The sequence below is a fragment of the Salvia splendens genome, chromosome 14 (genome assembly GCF_004379255.2).
Source record: "Salvia splendens isolate huo1 chromosome 14, SspV2, whole genome shotgun sequence".
Lineage (NCBI taxonomy): Eukaryota > Viridiplantae > Streptophyta > Magnoliopsida > Lamiales > Lamiaceae > Salvia > Salvia splendens.
In genome coordinates this window covers 17,721,350-17,742,692 of record NC_056045.1, presented here as the reverse complement: position 1 = coordinate 17,742,692, position 21,343 = coordinate 17,721,350, and the positions used below count along the sequence as shown (strand labels likewise).

Genomic DNA, 21,343 nt, shown 5'->3' with positions numbered 1-21,343 from the left:
TCGTGGCTTCATCATTTCCAGGCAGCTCGCCTGTCACCAGATAGTTGGCCATGTCCGCAAACCATGGCTCCTTCTGCCTGTGTTGGATCTCTCTCCCTCGTTCAGCTTGATCAATCCTCTCAGCTCGGTTGATCCAATGAAGGCTGGACGTTGACTTGATCAGGTACAAGTGCTCCTCAGGGAAAGCGTCAGGAATGGCTTCCCCATTGTCTTCTTGCATAATTCAGCTTAAGTGATCCGTCACTCTATTCTCACTTCCCTTCTTGTCGACTGCCTCGTGGTCGGTATAGACAATAACTTTCGAGCCCAACAGGTACGGCCTGAACTTCTCGAAGGCATAGACTATTGACAGCATCTCCTTCTCGGTGGTATCGTAATTCTTCTGTGCTTGATTGAGGGTCTTTGAAGCGTAGAAGATAACATAGCTCTTCTCATCGATCTTTTGACCCAGGACCGCCCCTACTGCATAATCGCTTGCATCGCACATCACCTCAAAGGGGTGACTCTAGTCAGGGGAGCGGATGATCGGAGAACTGATCAGTCTGTCCTTCAGTAGGTGGAAAACGGCCTTGCAGGCATCAGAAAACTCGAACTCCACATCATTCTGGAGTGGCCTTGTCAAGGGTTGGGCTATCTTCGCAAAATCCTTGATAAATCGTCTGTAAAAGCCCGCATGACCCAGGAAGTCTCGGATCTCCTTTTGATTCATCGGGTATGGGAGCTTCGCTATAACTGCCACTTTGGCTTGATCCACTTCTATCCCTCTGCTTGACACCACGTGGCCCAGGACTATTTCTTCAGTGACCATGAAATGACATTTTTCAAAAATTAAAACCAAGTCCTTCTACCGGCACCTCCACTGGATCAGTTACCCTGGTGACCGCTTGACCAATTGCCTTGTGGTCCACCTGACCAGCTCGCTTGACCACCCTGCATTTTGTTTCCTCCATTGTTTGGTCTTTCTTGATTTTGTACAGGCCAATTGGACTACCCTTCAGAGGGTTGTATCTGATGTGTCGATGGTTGAGGTGGTTGGCTTTGGTTCTGATCACTCCACCTGAAATTGGGATGATCTCTCCACGGAGCATCCCTCTGCTTTCCCTGGATCCAGTTGTCGTTTGCGTTCCAATGGCCGACAGCATTCACCTGAGTTTGCGGCTCCACTTCAGGTGGGAACTCGCAGTAATAGTAGTGGTGCTCCTCCGGTGGTGGTGGCACATAAGGCTTCTCCTTGGGTGCAGGCGGTGGAGGCGCTCTGGACTTTTCTACTGCCTCTAGGAGCTTCTTCTCCATCTACTCAAATCGAGCCTCTAGCTTCTTGTCACTCCTTGCCTCCGCTACATGCACGGCCCCTCGTCTGTATTGGCCGCGGGAGGTCTCATACGATCTCTTCGCTTCGATTAGCCTCTCCAGAATACTCTTCGCTTGACTGAATGGGGTTTTTGAGAAATCACCTTGAGCTGCTAGGTTGAGATCGTTCTTGCTGTCCACTGTAAGTCCGCCATAGAAGGTTGAGTAAATCTCACGCTCTCCCATCTTGTGGTTGGGGCATGCTTGAAGCAGTCTTTGAAATCTATCCCAGTATTGACCCAAAGGCTCATCATACTCTTGTCTTGCCTCTGTAATCTCCCTCTTCAGGGCGCTCATCTTCGATGCTGGGAAGAAGCGGTCTAAGAATATCATGCGAAACTCGGCCCATGTTCTGATTGATCCCTCTGGCAACCTCGACAGCCAGACTCATGCGTCACCCTTCAAGACGAAGGGTATAGCCTTGAGCCTATAATCTTCGGATGTGGATCCAGCCGGCACGGGCTGAATATCACAGTATCTGCAAAATTCTTCCAGAAAGGCGTAAGGACATTCCTTCAAGAGGCCATAAAAATTTGACAATACGGCTAGCACCCCTAATTTGATCGCGATCGTCCGCATTCCTGGAGTAATAGCGATGGCATGGGTGGGCTCCTTCTCGTCGTGGGCATGTCGGGAGCCAATTCCTGAATCATTGTAGACGAGGGCCATCTTTGCTTCTACTTGCTCAAGTGGTGGTAGCTTAGGTGGTGCGTTCTGTTCTCCTTCTTCCTCGCTGGTCAATTGCTCAGCGGCTGCTGCCTCTAACGCGGCTCTGTATCGAGTGGTAACAACACCGGCTTCCTGGACTCGCCAATGAGCGTTTGTATCTCTTTATATGAGAGGATGATTCCAGAGTCCTCCGCGGTGGTACCTTCTCATGAACGAAAAGAAAAACAAATTAGAAAAGAAAAGAACAAAGCTATTTACACCTATGCACTAAACACATCCATGTAATAACACCATGCTTCCCCGGCAACAGCGCCATTTTGGCTGGAACGAGAGGATGATACGCGCGGATGGATCAAGCTATATATAAGATAACCGAACCGAGTGGATCAGTTAGCAAATGTCGTTGCCACTTGATCAAGGCGTTCTCTCTCGCTTCACCGAAATATATTTATAACTCCCAGACTTTAACAATAAAGCGGCAAGTACGGGGTCGATCCCACAGAGAAACCGATGCGTTTAGTGTGTGAATAGTGAATAGGGGTCGGCTGCTGCCACGCTTTAAATTGAGAGTTTTTAAACTACTGGATTATGCTAGGCAGAATATAAACTTAACTACTTGATCAAGGGACTCATCATGCAAACAACAGATAATGGACCAAGTAAACGGCAGACTGGAATAACGACTTAACTACCTAATCATGCTACGAGACTACAAATCATTCTGTCATTCAACATAAAGAAGATTCAAAAACCTGATCTGGGATTTCAAACGAAACTAAGCTGGAACAGTACACAAGATCCGGAAACAAAATAACTTCGCTTTTTATAAAAGATTCCAAACTTGGAATTGGAGAGTGCGGAATACAAGCAGGAGTCTTTAACTACGAAACAAAATGAAATTAAACTTAGACAACTAAAACTGGAAAGTAGGAAAGCAAATAAAGCCGAGAAGCTCTCGGTCGGAACTTGAGACAACGCCGAACAGATATTGATTTCTCTGTCGCGCTCCCTTCGGTCGCTCTCTTCTAACTAACCATTGCTATTATCTAACTAAGCTATCTTTGGAACTGGGGAAAACTTGGAACTGGAAACTAGACTAAGAAAAGCTAAACTAGAAGCGGCAGGAAGATCTTTTTAATGGCGCTGCATCCTCTATTTATAAGCTCCTCGCAGCAATCTCCAGCTAGGATAACAACTTTGGTAGCGAATATTCGTCCTTGCTGGGATTGAGCGCCTCATCGATTGATACGTTCCCTTATTCTAGAATGCAGTACTTGATGATCGACATCCAACGCATCAGCCCCACGTGTCTTTCTTCTGGAATGCTGTGGTCCCCCGTCTAACTGCTTGATCACCCCTTTGATCAACCTTCGCGATTTTTTGCCTTTTTCGCCTTCTGCGCCAGCTTGATCAGCTTGGCCTTGTTGCCTTTGGTCAAGCGGCATTCCTGCACAATTAACACTTGCTTTGCGCGATAAACTGATCAAGTAGCATACATTTTACCCTTAAACCGATGCATGAAATAGGCCTTATCAATCAGCCAAACGTTGTAGAACTTGAACTGCCCGAACTGCAAATGGTACTCGGACATCGACTTCTTGAGGACATCCTCCATGCTCGCACCGCTGCCCCTTGCGTCCATGTTCCTCTTGTAGATATAGGAGAAGTTGTTGACGTGGAGCTTGATACGATCCCAACACTTGCGAAGCTGACTTTGGTCCGCTTGTATGCCCAACTCGGTTTCACCTCGTGGTATCTGGTCTCAATGCGATCCCACATCCTGGCCGAAGTCTGGTTGTTGGAGTATATCGAATCCTCCGATATATCGACCCAACATTGAGCCACCTTCATGTACTCCTCCAACTCGTAGTCAGTACACCATGTTGCGTACTCTTCGTTGGGCTCGTTGGATGGGAGTGGGACTGGGACTGGGACGGATGGCGCCTTTTCCTTCCGCGCCATCTTCTTCTTCTTCCTCGGCGGCTCAGGGGCAGGAGGTTGCCCACAACTAGGCTCCATGTCCTCAACCCGATACGTGCCAGTGTTGAAGAACGGATCGAACTCTGAGTCCGAAACAAAAGTGGACCCTACAGATCCAGGTGTCTCAACCCGGTAGTCTCCGTGGCCGGGCCACCGTGCGCCGCTGCTGCCGCCGCCGCCACCGCCAAACATCGGCATATCGTCGTCGACACCATGGGGGTTTGGGAATTGACTCGTATCCATTCTTGAAAGTATGAAAATGAGAAAAGAGAAGAGAAAGTGAGAGGGGTAGAGTGTGTGAAGCGAAGAGAAAGTTGGGTATTTTTATAGTGGTTTAATTAGGGTTTAAAGCACTAAAATAATATATAAAAAAAATGAAAAATCACCCAATCGGGCTCGGGCGCTGGGCTGTAATGGATGCCCGATCTCACGCCCGATGAATCGAGCGAGAGATCGGGCGCGACCGAAGATGCCCGATGTCTGCAATGGTTGCCCATCGACGCCCGAGCCCGATCTCGGGCGATCGGGCGTGAGATCGGGCATCCATTGTGGATACTCTTATGGGACAGAGGAAGTATTATCAGTTTATCATAGTGAAATGTAGCTACCAAACAAAGCCTAAAAGTTAAATCCATATTTTCATATTAGAGCATGCACAATGGATACCCTCCCACCACATCTTTATTCCTACGTTATTCTATGTCACAACTCCCATAATAAGACGCCGTGTGCCCATTCCTCACTCCAACCTTCTCATGTTAATATACACTATTTCATTGTTTTAGTTAAAAAAGTAAAATACAAGTAAACAATACTCCTTTCGTTCCATGTCAATAGAGACGTTCCATTTTCTGCCCTCAATTTGGAAAAAATAATAGTTAAAGTGGATAAAAAATAACGTAAAAGAGAATATTGTGTGTAGAAAGTCTCAAATTCCAGATCTTCAGCTGCACGAATTTTTTGAGAAACAAAGTCATAGGCACATAGGTTCAAGACCAAATCGACTACCCCAAGAGCATTCATCCATAAACCGATTACTGATACAAATAACATAAAGAAATGTAACCAACGTTTATTGGAAAAAGCAACCCCAAAGATTTGGGACCAAAAGCGATTAGCGGTGACCATGGAATAAGTTTCTTCGGCTTGAGTTGGGTTAAAAGCACGGAATGTATTTATCTTTTCTATATTATTCTCTCACTTACTTTACTTTTTATCCACTTTAACTATTTTTTTTTTCCAAAACGAGTACAAAATATGAAACTTCTCTATTAACATGGAACATAGGAGTATATAATGCATAACTACTTCATTAAAAACAAATAAATTACAAATACAAGGCCCAAAGTATTTACATATCAATTGCATAAACATGGTGATAATAGCAAGGGTTGCTACAACCAAACAAAAGCACAAAATTATACAAGGACGAGGACCTGCTGTTTCCTGTTATGCCAACACATTCCATGTTTACTTCACAAATTCCCAACAGAGCTAGAGGTCGGCCGGGCCCTCCGTGTATGATAGGGAGTGCAGCAAACAGACATATATCATGCTTTGATGTCCTTGAGCATACCCCCCTTCTCAAGCTCACCAACTAGGTCCCTTAGGGCAGGAACCTTCATGGCCAGAGTTCTGTACAGTCTCGAATATCGAGCTCGGGTTCCGTCCGCTGTTCTAGCGAGAGCGAGCAGGCTCAGAGCCTCAGGGAGCTGCGCAAACACCTCTTTCATCTCCTCCAGGCTCATATGTTCGAGAACAGTAGGTCTTGGAACCACTCGCACAATCTCCCTGCCCTTGGGTTCCTGCACCTGTGCATCCGCCTTCACGACCAACTCCGACTTCGAGTTGGCTCCACATTTGATGATGAAGGGGCTCGTGGAGCCCGTGTTGAACTGCAACACGTTCCACTGTGCCACGTCGGTTTCAGAACCATGTATCGTGTCAGTAGAGAATTTGGTACCGGGTGGTGGTGCTTCCAGAAGCTTATCTTCCTCTTCTGCGGTTGACTGCATCGGATCGCAGCAGAATACATGTTTAAAGAAATGGCACAATGATATATAAATTTATCGGCACGCATACCTCTACAGCATCCCGAGCTTCTGAAATATGCCTTTGAGCGCACGGATGGTCAATGTCAAGTAAAGACGGCATCTGTTCAGAAAGTCCGTCTAGAGAGACGAGCATTGATCGCTTCTTGCTCTTGGTCAGCGCATTGACAGAAGCTTGCCTCATCAAATCCTGTTAATGCAGAATTTTTTCAAATTTCCAAGGTTTTTAAACACAGAAAATAACATTCAAGAGGAGAAATTGGAGAAAGATGAAAACCTTGACTTGCTTCAGTATGCCGTCAAGGGAGATTAACGACGCAAGTCTTGCATCCTCAGCAGCCGTGGAAGGATTCCGAATAGGTGCAGCGCCACTTTCCAAATTTAACATCTCCACATCATTTTTCATTTGTTGCAAAATCTGATTTGAGGAAACAGTTGTAATGGAGTTTCAGTATTTGAGAAGTAAAGGCAACCAAGAGAAAGAGAGTCTAGTCACAATATAAAACAGACCTTTCTTCTCTTGTGATCAACAGATTCGAGAGCTGAACGTAGCTTAGCTACTTGAGCAGAGTCCTCCGCTGCTTCAGTCGCCAAAGTTCCAGCAATATCCTGATGGGCCGATGTAACTGTAGATATCAGTACGCGAAATATGACAAAAGTACAATGCAATAAACAATAAACAGTCTATTGATAGACAATACAAAAAAGAGCAAAAGAATTAGATAATGACGCTCTGTTCATAGCTGCAAAAAGATGCAAATCTGAATAAGACTGTAGGAATGTACCTTTAAATGTTGCAGTTGTGAAGTATAAAGACGTCTGGCATATTCAGATAACAGCTGGCCAAGGGCATCGGTAGTCGGAGGCTGGGCAGCACCAAGTCCAGCCATCCAACCATCCATTATTGCTGTAGAGAGAAGTTCCAGTTGACCGGTTGCTCCAGCTACCGTGTCATCGGCAACAGAAAGGAAATCAAAGTTCTCTGCGAGCCAATTTCTGATTTGACGCTGGAGCTCACCCGCAGGGGTATGGACAAAAAGAGCTGCAAGAGCCTTGTTTCCAGTTGAGTAATTTTTTGCTTCTTCGGTTATTTCCCTGAGCTTTGCACCTGTTATATGCTGCCTCCATGCCTCCTGTATTTGTAAATCAGATGTATCAAATATACTAGTCAGCATCATTGATTTCATTCAGTTAATGTGAAAAATCGGCAGAACTGAGATACTACTGTTCATACACATGAAATTAAAACAGGTTAACCAACGGAAGTATAGCACAAGACACGCTAGAAAGCAAAAGACGTTAAATCAAGTTATGCATACAGTTGGAATCAAGAAGGAAAACACGACTACGTTACCTGATCAATTCCACGTATCTTAAGAACTACTGATGACAATTTTGACTTCTTTTCTGGTTTTATATTTACTTTAAACCCTTGAATTTGGTCCTCAACCAACATATTCCTTGAGCTGGAATCATAACGGATCGGAGACCTTCCAGGGCTGCTACCACGGCTAGAGCTTCTGCTACGTCCGTTGCTAGGCTTCTCAAGAAAGCGCTCAACCGGAGAAACCTTACAACAAAGAAGACATTTTCACTTTTAAATTTATCCTTTTATTTTGTTTGGGTAGCATGAGACCTATTGTTTCAGTGAAGTAGAAAGTTTTGTCTATGCACTAGTAGATCAACACATGACGGGGAGGGCACCTTAATTGATTGTAGCTCTGGTGACCGAGCAAGCAGGGACCGTATGTAGAGAATCCTAACACGGGAGACGAGCATGGTATCCATCACTCTTCTAGGCTCCATTTTACGAATAAAAGCAAACACAGAATCTCTTATTTCAGCAAGGATTTCATGCTCTCTAGAAGCACCTGCCTTAATGACTGCAGCCAGTACCTACCACATAGCGAACCAAGCAGTTATCAGGAATTAATATTTCATGATAGATACAAATTCTTTCGAAGTAAACCAACCGCCCCAAACCACTAAAGAAACTAATAAATCTTAACAAATATTTCTGAACTAAAACTCTATGGGGTATTAAATAAAGGAATAAATGCAGCTATGTAGCTTTAGGAAGCTTGACAGTGAAAAATAGGTGTTTCATCGACAGAATGTGTGAGGATGAATGCAGAGAGTTTTCATTAATGCATGCTCTGGAACCAAGCTAATTTTCTCTAATCTTCTCTGATGCAAGAAGGTTTCCGCAGACTACTTATTCTGTAGATTGAAGTTGACTAGCATATGCAATCATGTCATTCTTCATTCCAATGAAGTTTAGGTTTCTCATCATCATGATACAGCAACTATATGTTGCAACGTGTTTATAAGAAGAGGTTGAAGGCCCAGAAGTGCATAAGACAAAAAACTGAAGAGATCGGCAGTAAATGGAAGCAAGGTACCCAAGGGATGCACCAAGGCGATTCAATCCCCATAAAAACATAAAATTGCCAAATTGATAAACTAATGACATATAGAAGCAAGCAAACAGCTGTCACGTTTTAACTTTGACAGGTACAGTTGAATGCATGAAAATATGAATATTGGTACCTACCAGCATCAAGAGCTTGTTAGCCCCATCTGAGATTGCAGCGAGGCTGTCATATTGCTCAGGATCAAAATCATTCAGAGCAGAAGTAAGATATTCGCCAGCTGGTGTAGTTTTGACAATATCAGTACCAGTCTTAACCAATGTAATAGCTCTGTCAGTCTTTTCAGAGGCCAAAGGTGAAACGCCATCACCAGCGTGTCCTTTGGCATTGGTGTTTTCATTCCTGTCAAAGACATTCAACTAGAGGAGTCAGTATCAATTGTGAAACTTAATAGAAGAGTATGGACAGAGAAAATCAATTTCATCAGAGAAGAGATGAACAAAAGATAACTGAGTTGAAACAGTTCCCAAAGCAAACTGGAAAAACACCTTTGCAAGTCACGAGACTGACTAAGTGATCCCTTGGAAGATGGGCTTGATACCTGAGAGAATATAGATCAAGCAAGTAATGAGTATGTCCACAGATACAAAATAATGACTAGAATAAGATTATATGACAGTGAAAAATAACAGCTCTGAAAAAAGTGATATAGATTAAAACCTGTGGAGGTCCAGCTGAAGAAGCTTTCTCTGTTAGTCTCTCAAACAACTTCTCATTCTCTTCATGCAACCTCTGCCAAATAATGAAACCAAAGAGGCCAACTAACTACCTAGCATTTAAGAATGATACCAGCCATTTTGTGGACAGTTAGCATAGTCAAGTACCTCAATGAGTGCATCCCGTTTCTTCAGTTCATCTTCAAGTCTCTTAGTAACAGCAGCAGAATCCATGCCGTCCCCTGTGGCTTTGCTCCTTGAATTCTCTTCAGCTTGCGATATAGAGCCATTTGTTGTCCTAGTCTCATGAGCCTCGTTCAATTGTGACTCAACACTCTTCAGTTTGGCCTACACAGAGGCAACAAACATGATGAGAATAAAAATTTAGTCGTATTCACGAGGATATACTGTGAAATTCAGCAATATAGCAGCATCTGACTTATTGCTTCATAATTCCGGACATGACATCAAAATAAGTTAATAAACCACAGAACATAAAGCTAGGCTACTTATGCAGTTCTTAACATGAACATAAATTCGGAATATTTGGCACATAATGCAATTATGCAACCATCTCTAAATTATACCTGCATCAATATTTACCAGTTCACTTGAACATTAAACAAATCAAGTTTCCTAAACTTTATTAGGAAGGATGGTAAGTTCTCGTTCAAGGGCCACAAAGCACTATAAACATTCCATATGTAGTTATGCATACAGTTTTTGTATGCGAATGTTTTTTCTCCAGTTATGCCTGAAAGCTGTTACCTTTTGTCTGATAATCAAAAACATGATGCAGAGTCATCAAAGAGTGACCACCAAGAACAAAGCCACCCCATCCAGTTATGCCGATCTCATTAACCACTTTCATGATTAAGTATATTTCTCCATCAACAAATTTATTAATTTATCTGGTCAGTACATCCCCCAACCCCCAGCCCAGAAAGAAGAAAAAAACTCACCACAAGCTAGACAAGCTAAAGTTTAACAAAGAAGATGGTACTTATTGACATCTTTGTAATATAAAGTCATAGAGGAACTGCTAAAAAAAATCTAACCAAAATTTTCTATGGTCCTGAACCCAATTCGAAGTACCATGATAGAGATCAAGCTAATGATCTCCATTATCTCTTGAGGTTATTTTCATTATTAGGGAGATTGTTGAAAGATTACAATTGATAGAGATCAAGCTAATGATCTCCATTATCTCTTGAGATTATTTTCATTATTATGGAGATTGTTGAAAGATTACTTTAAATGTTGAGGATTTGTTTCATGAGTAAAGGTCAAAATTGGTCCTGAACATATAGTCATTTTACGATTTTGGTCCTAAACATTATCTTTTGGATTTTTTGGTCCTGCACATATGGACATTTGATCATTTTGGTCCTCCGTCAATATTTCCGTTAAAAACTAACGGTCAACATTATCTTTTGGATTTTTTGGTCCTGCACATATGGACATTTGATCATTTTGGTCCTGCACATATGGAATTTTGATCATTTTGGTCCTCTGTCAATATTTTCGTTAAAAACTAACGGTCAACGGCCGATTTTTGACTAAAACAATGGGTTGGGTCGGGTTTGGGTTACACGTTAAGAAAAAAATAATATTTTCTTAAAATCTAAACATAATATTTTCGTTAAAATCTAAGCATAATATTCTTAAAAAATTAATTAATATTTTTTAATTAATAAAATTAAAGTATAGTATTTTTTAATTAATTTTTTCATGAATTTGAAGAAAATATTATGCTTAGATTTTATTAAAAATAATTTTTTAATTATTTAATTTTATTATATAGATTTAATATTAGTATACTTTAATTTTATTATTTTGATTAAAAAATGATTATTTTAATTTGGTAATTTTTTATTTTATCGTGTAATATCATGTTTAAATCGTATAATAACATCATGTTTTAGTCGTTATAATATTTTTAATCAACAAAAATAACTAAAAATTAAAGTTTTATAATTTTTTAATTAATAAAAAATAATTATTTTTTTTCTTAACGTGTAACCCAAACCCGACCCAACCACGACCCGACCCAAATCGTAAAATGGCTATATGTTCAGGACCAATTTTGGCCTTTACTCTTGTTTCATTGTTTATCTATAGGTTGATCCCTATAAATAGCTCCTCTTTAGAAGAGCTAGATATCTCGGAAAATAAAGTGTATTAGGACAGTATCAACCGTAGGCCTCTTCGGAGGATTATCTTGGCCTCTTTGGAGGATTGTTCTTCTTTTATATTGAATTCCAGTTCTTGTTTTACTTCCGCCTTTAACTCCATATCAATTTGGTGCGGCGAACGTGGATCGCATCATGGTGAACACTCAGAGCACTGAAGAACGTCTTGACAGATTGGAGAAGGCGGTCGCGAACATCAAAGTGCAAATGAGCACATTCGAAGCCCGGATCTCTAACTGTATCAATGATGCCTTGGCACCATTCTTGCAGGATCTGCAGTCTGGTGGCTTCATTCGGGAGCGCAGGCAACAGATCGCATTCACTTTAGATGATCAACCTTTATCTCACACCAACAATACCAAGTCCCACAACTTCAACGCTGAGCCAACGCTGCCCCTACTTCCTCTTGCACCTAATCCTCCCCCAACCAGCCCCCTTGTGCAGGAGATACAACCAGTCCAGCAACCAGTGACTCTCCCATGTTTGGATGCACCATCCATCCCTGCAAATCAGCATCTCCATAAGTTGCCCATCACCCAACCTAATGTTGCACTTTCACCATCCATTTCACAATCAAAACTGCTTGCACTCTCTCCGCCCCTCACTGTACATCCAGTTGGGGCTGGCCATCTCTCTTCGCTCATGTTTTCCTCTCCCAATTCCACATGTGAATTCATTGAAGCTAGTTGTTGGTGTACCTTTGTGATGCATATGACTACCAAACATCTTGAGTATGAATGGCTACTTGCAAGCCCAACAACAAGGATACCCAAGCAATGCATTAATGTTGTTAGTCATTTTCTCTTGTTCGGCAATGTGGATTCTTTTCGAAAGCACGAGTACGAGCCTCCACCGATCAAAGCAATGTGTTTATGTTTCAACTCCAGCCTTGTGGGCAAGGCTGTTTTGACAGCGAGGCAATTGATAGAGATCAAGCTAATGATCTCCATTATCTCTTGAGATTATTTTCATTATTAGGGAGATTGTAGAAAGATTACAATTGATAGAGATCAAGCTAATGATCTCCATTATCTCTTGAGATTATTTTCATTATTATGGAGATTGTTGAAAGATTACTTTAAATGTTGAGGATTTGTTTCATTGTTTATCTATAGGTTGATCCCTATAAATAGCTCCTCTTTAGAAGAGCTAGATATCTCGGAAAATAAAGTGTATTAGGACGGTATCAACCGTAGACCTCTTCGGAGGATTATCTTGGCCTCTTTGGAGGATTGTTCTTCTTTTATATTGAATTCCAGTTCTTGTTTTACTTCCGCCTTTAACTCCATATCATACCACCATCACAACTTGTTTGTATACCTAGAAGACATGGAACAAACTCATGGCTCCATTGTTCAGTTTTAACTTTAACATATAAGAAGCATGCTGCATTTCATCATCTTTATGAGAGGCGTGATATCACTCAATATAGGAGTAATGCAGGATTTTGGTCAATGATAACAGAAATTCTACCATTAAGATTAAAGGAACCTAAAACAGAATGTCTGAGCCAACCTGCAACATTTGAATTGCTGATTCTTTTTCTTCTATCTGCAATTTCTGTTCTTGCTCCACTTGTAAAAACTGAGTTATTTGGTTCCTTAGTTGCAGGTTCTGATCCTTTTCTACCATAAACTTATCCGCAAGCATTATATTCTCTGTCTGCAATGACGAGGTCAAAAAAATCCAGATTGTCAGATAGATAAACCTAAAAACTAGTATAAATTAATCAGTTCAAGAATCATAACCGGAACACCATATGGGCCCAAAAAAATATGGCAAACTACAAGTACTCAATAGCTGAAAAAAGGGTTTGACAGAATAATCCAGCATTTTACAAGCACTCAATAGCTGAAAAGCATGGTGCTACCAACCTTCAAATCTGACTGCAACGTGAAAGAAACTTTCCAAGCTTTCTGAACTTCATTGAAAAGTAGAACACACTGGTCATTTGCGAGCTTTAAATCCTGTTTTAGCCCCATGCTTTCCAGCTTCAATTCACTGACTTCCTTTTCCTTTTCAAGCAATTCATTACGTGCATCATTGGCCTGCAAGAAATTTTGCAGAAGAATCAGATGATAATTTCTTATCACATATACTTTTATCTTGCCATTCTTTTGCAAAAACACATGCATCATGAGTTTGTCAGTAATTATTACACAAATGAGCCCAACAAAAAAAGAAATTGAGCAGACTTACAATATCTTTCCATTTCTTGATTGTATCTCGATTACCAAGGCTTAACATAGCATTTCGGGCCCTAGAAGAAAAATTAAGGGAAGATAGTGTCTCAGACACGCTGAGCACATTAGGGCAGATGTTAACAATCATCAATGTTATTGAGCTTCCACCTGCATACCAAACAATGATACACAGTCAAGTCTAACACTAAGTTAACACCCATTTCCAGTGGCATGAGGAAGATAATGGATGCAAGGGACGAAAGGGTAGTCAACATGCATGCCTTGACCAATGACCAAAGTATTCATGTAACTGGGTCAAAAAAGCTCTAGTAAATATGTAGCATAGACATAATAGTAAGAAGCATTGGGTTGGTGCCACTTGAGAGTTGAGAGCACCTTGTAGTAGCACATAATGATTTAAATTATAGGAACAGCTGAAATATTCACTTTGAATCATAAGACATAGAACACTCTTATAACTCCGATACGACATTGAAAACAGTGTGCGTATTCACACAAGGCTTTCCCTAGTTCAAGGGCTCTTTATCCCCAAAAGAAAATTATCAGAAACTTGTCCAACTTTCTGCACATATTTTGTTGCATATCCTACTAGTTGGAATCAACACCTTCTCTCAATGCTACACACTTTGTGAAAAATAGCCATGGGTTCAGAATCAGATGCAGTAGATAGTCACTTCGAAAAACACATTTATAATGATTAGCCGTGCAATGATGACAGAGAAGGGAAATATATAAAAGAATTATAAACCAGAGCATGGCACCTATTACCTAGTGAATCTGCAAGAACTTTTGTTAGCATTGAGTTCTCATATGGAATATCATCCTTCTTTGAAGTTAAGGATGCCAAAACATCACCCAATCTGCAGAGAGAATGTTGAAATCTACATAAGAGAACAAGGAGACAATAGCACAAAGATATCCAACAGCATGGATAGAATAAACCAAGAGATAAGTAATCTCACGGCAACTGATATTGCACAACAAGTTAACAACAATATATACCTTAGTGTCGGCATAGAGCAATAAGTTGAAAGGTAAACTATGTACACGTCAACAGGCTAGATAGCATTTCCTTAGATGGTGCAATAGTTCATACTTCATACACACAGAGACAAACAAAGAAAACTCTCAACAATACACCGAGTGATTAACTAAACAGAGTGCCAAGCATAGCAAATCAATATGACATGTAGATATGAGACAATTACATGTCAAAATGATTCAGAAAGAATGCAATCAAAATTAATGAAAAGCAACCAGAGTTACAGCATTTGTCTTGGATCATCAATTTCAAGTTCAGACGCATGGAAGATGTCAAAATTGAAGATAACGAATTGCAGTGTCAACGGGACAACCAAATTATGTACTTAAACTTACGCCGAGAGAGATTTTAAGACATGCAGCAATTCCGTTGCACGTTCACCAGTTTCATCCTCTACTCTTGTACTCTCACTTCCAGCCAAATCAACTAGGGAAAGCTTGCTGTATGTATTTTCACCTGTGATCAAGTTCGTATAGTATACGTGTATAAACACAATCCTACAAAATACAAACAAAAGAGAAAAAATAATGGATGAGAAGAATACAGGAAGTAAAGGTTTAATTTCTCACAATTAGAAACTGGAATACAACATGCAAAGATGAATACATGACACAATTAATTTCTTAATTTTACATGAAATTGAAATGCAATATTAATTGCAAACATGTCACCCCCATTCCAAAAAATAGTAATGTAACATATGAAATGCAGAAAAAGTAGAAAAAGTGTTCTTTGTAGTTTGAATTTGATATGGAGCATTTCACATTTCGATTGTGGAGGTCAGTAATGGTTATATTCCATTTAAACTTTCAACCATGTAAATCCAGGATATGTTACTAAGCTGATTATAAAATAGGAACACCACCAAAAAAGCCCAATCTTCTAGTTCCCTAGTTGAACGTAATAACCTTGTCTCACTCTTATCTTTAGCATCAAAGCAATCAAACTTTTGCAGTTCATAGACCACAAAGGAAAATATTTTTGGCAGAACCACAACCTAGAAAAGACCTATTCTCCTCAATTATAATACCCCAATAAAAATCAGAAACAAACTCCATCATTATAATGCATACTTCGACCAACTAACAAATATACTACGACTCTGAAGAATCATTTCACTTGGACCCACTAGTTACATAATATCACAATATTACTAAGCAGTATTGTGGAAACACATCAATGGGAACATTTCAAAACCATAAACGTTCACATTCTATGCCCACTACTTCTTCAATAAAACATATCATTATCCACACAACTTAAGGGTGCTATAGATAACTTTTGATGTAGAGAGCTACTCAAGAAAACTGACATCTTTCACATATATGTATTTGTCTCAAGTTTATCATTGGCATCAGACATGTATTTGTTCCAAAAGAAAAGGACAAAGGGCTGATAAAAACAGTGTAAAATAAATATACAAGCCAAAGAATAAAACAGTAATAAGTAAAAGAAGAATAAAAACACAAATACGCAACAGATGAATACAACAAAAATAAGTACAAGAATCATAAAGAAAGGCAATAAAGTTGATGAACCATACAGATGAGAAACTTTAAACTTCAAGGTGTCAGTTCCTCGGTTATGAAAAGCTGTTTTGAGAATCCTGTTGAACTCTAAAGGATTCTCAACTTTTTCCTGGACAAGTTCTAAAACATAATCCAATGACCCAACATACACCTTTGGTTCAGTACTTCCACATTCCAGAAGCAAATCTGTTATCTACAAAAACAAAAGTGAGATGCAACATCAGCATCAGATGCTAATGATGCTCAATTGCATAAGTGGAAAATTAATTTCAGAAAGAGTCTGATAGAATATTCTAAAATGCAAAAAGGAGCATGTAACTAATGTTTATACTGTACATGGCTCACAACATTTAAATGTATTATCCATATGTATTAGAGATAATATAATGTACCTATTAGTCCAATAAATCAATAGTTCAGATATCAGTAAAATGAGTCATTTACTCCAAATAAATCATCTTTGAAACTCAGGCACTTCAATAATTATGTTCTTCCAATCATTATATTTTCTCCTCGTATCAAAATAGAGATTCTCTTCAGCAACCGGAGAGGGTAACAGATCATCTTATTTGCCCTTACTTAATAATCCTTATGTCCTGCTATTAGTGGCCTACTTGATTTCGGAACAAAGATTAAGAAAGTTTTGTTTCAAGTGTAAAGAGGTAGGATCCGCTAAAGTTGACTAACTTTTTGTATGTAAAAAGTTTCCTTTTCTGTACTAGGCCACTTATAGTGAGACAGTCCGATAAGGTATATAGGCCACTTAGAGCAGGACACAGGGAGTACTGTTTATCTCAAACAATTCAAACACGTGGAAATCAATTATTGTAGTAATTAAATATCAGTTCATGTAAAAGTCATTGAATTATTGTTTTGGTTTTCACTTTCCTTTTTGTAAGTCTGTAAAGTATTTGCACTGTGTCTGCAGTAAAAATTAATTTCTAAGTTGAACTTTCTTTTTGTTTCTTTTTCCATCACTTATACTTAATTTCTAATAGGTGTTGCCAAAATTTCAGAACAAGATACGTACATGCCAAATATCCATGGCAATGGGAGGTGCATGCAAATAACTTAATAACCCATCATAAAAAAAGTTGAACGGTAACAATGTTATGATGCGGATGGAGAGGAACCTGTTCATTATAAAGCTCAAAAACTGAAACTGAGAAACTATAACGAGAAGTTGAAGTTGCATCTGAGTTGGATAAATCAAAGAGCTCCTCAAAAGATCGAGCATACAGACCACGATCGTGATTAGATCCTTCCTGGAAGGAGATGAGAAGAATATCAGAAAACTGAGTAAACCCCATGCTATGAACATTTATAATATGGATACACCGTACTCATGAGTTATGACACCGACCAATTCTACCATAGAGGCCAACGACAGACAATAGCTGGGCAGTCCCCTTTAATATTATTGAGTTTTTGACACAAAAGAGCCCTTATTCTACATCTTTTAATACAGTTCACTAGAGTTGAATGAATAAAAAGAAAATTATAGTATATCAATTATTACATGCCCCATGTACTATGTAAATATACAATATGTCAAAGAACCATATGTATCAGAGAAACAAAGAAATGTATAAGATACATTGCAGTCAATGAACAATAGTGAACAAATATAGCATGTGTACAGTACTGCAGGATGTGAAAGAGAAGGAGTACCATAGTATGTGTCTTTCCTGACGAGGTCTGTCCATATGCAAATAGAGAAACATTAAATCCATGTAAAGCTGACTGAACAAATGGCTGAATATCAGCAAAGAGATCGGCTGCATAAACAAAGCTCACACGTTAGTACAGTTCTTTAAACAGCTGAAGCAAAGGAAGTGAAACAGGATTCGACCTTGTCCAACATGAGGCCCATAAACCCGGTCAAACTCAAAATCCTTCTTTGGATTGGAGAGACTGTCATCATTGGTGTTTATTCGTAGGGTATTATCATCAGGAAATTCTACAATCTCTGGGCCTTCATCTTCAAATAGAGGCCTTACACGACCAAACACCTTCACATTTCCTGCAATATGTTAGTTTAGCAGGTTCAGATTGGTGTGATTGTCGTGCGAATAGATTTTTGAATTACATGCGAATTCCAGAGATCTTTAAGTATAAATAAGTACCTTTGGCCGTTAATAAGTCATTAAACAACTTTCTCTTCTCACATATCAGTGGAAAGATTCTAGCTTCTGTTTCAAGGGCAGCCTGATCTGGAAGTAGGTGGTTTATTTCCGGTTAGCTAACTATATTGATTCATATACAGAAAAAGATATTCATAGGTTAATATCTCTAAACCTCACGAACTTAAATTAAGCCCAATTTGCAGCAGGAGAGGTCCCTAAGAAGTAGTAGGGTATAAAGTTACAGCAGAAAAAGACACTAACTAGCACTAGAGAGGATGTCGTCATTATGGTGGGAATGGTGCACCCAAAACATTGGGAAATATTGCAATTTTTCAATATAACAGTTTTGACCAAAGTTGACGACTCAGAGCCAAAGTTTAGTCTAGCTCAAAACCAACATAAAATGTAGACACAAAGGGCACACATTACCTAATTTACGAGTCTTATCAGCCAGTACACCTAAGTAACGTGTTACTCGATCTAGTTTGGCACTGGAATATTCTTGAAGATCCATCGCTTCTTGTCTTAACTGCAAGTGATCTTCTCTGACAAGCTGCTCAAACAAAGTAAAGTTGACAATTTCAATGCTGAGTAGGAGCAAACTTGTTCCGATCAATATGCGAAAACAGTAAAAGTAAAACAAACATGTTGAATACCCAACACAGTTTACAAAAACCATGCTAATAGTACTTCAAAGTATGTGAAACCCTTAACACTAAATAAAGCTTTAGACTTAACTCCAAAACTGGCCATGAAAGAATATTGCTCAGCGGAAGCAAGAAAATATACATGAATTTCTTAAATTACTTAGCAGCTGTAAACACCTATTACAATATACTATTCAGATAATCGCAAGGAAAGAGACTGTTCTTCTAGCTAAAAGCAGTCTTCCCAAGCCTCTTTAGCTCTTAAAATTTGTTACCAATACTGATATATGCTACTCCCTCCGTCCGGCTAAGATGACACGTGTCTTAGTCGGCACAGGATTTTAGGAGTTGTTAGTTAATGTGTTTAATTGGAGAGATAAAAGGTGGGTGTAAATATTAAACTAAAAAGGAAAGTGTGTTATCTTAGCTAGGACAGAGGGAGTATCATTTTGAGATAATCGTCCTTATACAAGACAGTGTGCTGGACATCAATAAGAATATAACTGTAACAGACACAAGATTCAGAATCTTCAATATGACCATTCTAGATTCTAAAAGTGTAACTATCATAATTCAGAAAAAGGATCCTTCCTACAGGAGCCAACCTTTTGCCAGAGTTCTCTACTTGTTACTCCCTCTGTCCCGCCATAAGCGACTTGTATTCCTCTGTCCAACCTTTTTTGGCATCTAACTTAAAATGAGCCATTTTCTTTTTTGGCAAAATATAACACAATTACTCTCTAATTTTATTCTCTCTCCTACTTTATTCTCTCTTCACTCCTCTACTTTATTCTTTCTCCTATTTTATTCTCTCTTAACTCAAATCGCGTGTCTATAAACGACTCACTTATGGCGGGACAAAGGGGGCATTAATTTCTCAACTCCTCCGTTCACGAAAAATAGGGCACTTTCATTTTCTGCTCTCGTTTTGAAAAAATGATAATAAATAGTTAAAGTGGAGAGAAAGAAAAGTAAGAGAGAGAATAATATAGACAAGAGACTTCTCTACATTATTCTCTCTCGTACTTTACTTTCTCTTCACTTTAACTATTTATTATCATTTTTCCAAAACGAGTGCAAAAAAGGAAAGTTCCCTATTTTTCGTGGATGGAGGGAATACTATTTAGCAAAGAGAAAGTTCCATAACACAATAGAAGGAGCAGATCAACATACAATGCCCAGAAGAACATAGGAGGTTCCAAAACAAATAACATCCCTTCTGTAATGGCGAGAAAAGTAGATTCCACAATAGTAGTATTATTTAGCTCTCAGTATTTATGCCACCTCAATACATTTGGCAGCACGCAACATCAAATATTTGATTAAATCATTAAATCCAAAAGTTCTCTGCAAATCTCATTTCATTCTCTAACCTCTGTAATGTAAAATTCTCCCACACCATGTACTCCTTGATCTTATTTCTTATAATCTACAAGAAATGTTTCTTGCAAGTGTGGGGTGCAAACCATCCAACAACGGGGAATAAATAAAATTACAAGCAATATATAAAAACTACCCCAACTCCTTTAGTATGAGGCCATTTGGAGAATAACCCGAAAACAAAACCGTGATGGCTTAGCCCAAAGCGGAAAATTATCATACTAGTGTTGAGTTCGGGTATGCATCGACAAACCCTTATAGCAAGTATTAGCCAGATAGGACAGACCATTGCACAAGCATTGTTTCCTACAGAATAGCCAAGCTTTCTCCGCATCCTAGCACTCACCTAGACTAAACCAGTTCCCCAAATGACAACAAACCTAGCTGGATGAAGTAAAATGTCTAAAAATATATGCTTGCACCTGAATTATAACTATACAAAATTATAACTAAAAGTTATGGCATCTAAAGTCAAGCACTTTCTTAAACCAATGTCATTTCATAGTCTCCCCAGCACAACTGATTCTCAAACCCTCAAATTGTAGTTATTTAAAAGCATTTCCGAATATACAGTGTTAAAAAAATTCTTTCTTGATTCAAAGTTAAGAAGAAGGAGTGAGCAGCAAGACAGTGACCTTGAGCTTGTCGTTTAAGCGTAGGAGCTTGGAGTTGAGGACTTGGTTGGCCAGGTCGGACTGCGACGATATCGAGGTCGAGTAGCGGCGCGGCACCCTCCGGTAATCATCTCTCTGGCTCTGCTCCACGGATTTCTTGGGCTCGAAACCCGCCACTTCCCAGTTCCACCGATTATTGCTCATCCTCAACTGTAAATTCCCAAAAATCGAAATGAAGAAGTCATGTACAAGTACGAAGCTCTCTTCTTCTTCTTCTCTTCACTTCCACTTGTGGCCTCTCAAACTTTGGCTTCGGTTTTAGCGTAATCCAATTCAAATAATTTAGTGGTGACACCATCGCGCCGGATTGGAGGTGGGACCCATTTGGGCATTTGGCTAAAAAAAAAGGTTTATACCGTCCACCCAGCCATAGCCCAGCCATAAACTTATTTTGCCACATCATCAACACTA

At 39.6% G+C, this 21,343-nt stretch overlaps 1 protein-coding gene across 1 annotated transcript; it reads right to left on the bottom strand.

Annotated features, from left to right (window-relative positions):
- Positions 1 to 5,291: 5,291 nt before the first annotated feature.
- LOC121765514 (kinesin-like protein KIN-14B) lies at positions 5,292 to 21,197 on the bottom strand. Its single transcript, XM_042161694.1, has 23 exons — positions 20,894 to 21,197; positions 18,661 to 18,784; positions 18,232 to 18,318; positions 17,958 to 18,128; positions 17,777 to 17,883; positions 17,239 to 17,370; positions 16,120 to 16,298; positions 14,912 to 15,073; positions 14,303 to 14,394; positions 13,530 to 13,681; positions 13,205 to 13,378; positions 12,846 to 12,992; positions 9,307 to 9,486; positions 9,143 to 9,214; positions 8,971 to 9,023; positions 8,605 to 8,824; positions 7,755 to 7,946; positions 7,405 to 7,620; positions 6,836 to 7,183; positions 6,561 to 6,659; positions 6,328 to 6,468; positions 6,082 to 6,240; positions 5,292 to 6,008 (listed from the first exon to the last, which is right to left on the bottom strand). Exons 1-23 carry the CDS (start codon positions 21,074 to 21,076, stop codon positions 5,550 to 5,552), a joined length of 3,849 nt encoding a protein of 1,282 aa, XP_042017628.1. The 5' UTR covers positions 21,077 to 21,197; the 3' UTR covers positions 5,292 to 5,549.
- Between the last annotated feature and the right edge of the window lie 146 nt (positions 21,198 to 21,343).

What these genes read in the sequence shown, in the direction of transcription:
- LOC121765514 (XM_042161694.1), bottom strand. Translation starts at nt 21,076, where the DNA reads ATGAGCAATAATCGGTGGAACTGGGAAGTGGCGGGTTTCGAGCCCAAG. An exon ending in GCTTAAACGACAAGCTCAAG is followed by an intron (nt 18,785 to 20,893) that starts GTCACTGTCTTG and finishes TTGTTTGAGCAG; the next exon opens with CTTGTCAGAGAAGATCACTT. An exon ending in GCATACTGAAGCAAGTCAAG is followed by an intron (nt 6,241 to 6,327) that starts GTTTTCATCTTT and finishes CTGCATTAACAG; the next exon opens with GATTTGATGAGGCAAGCTTC.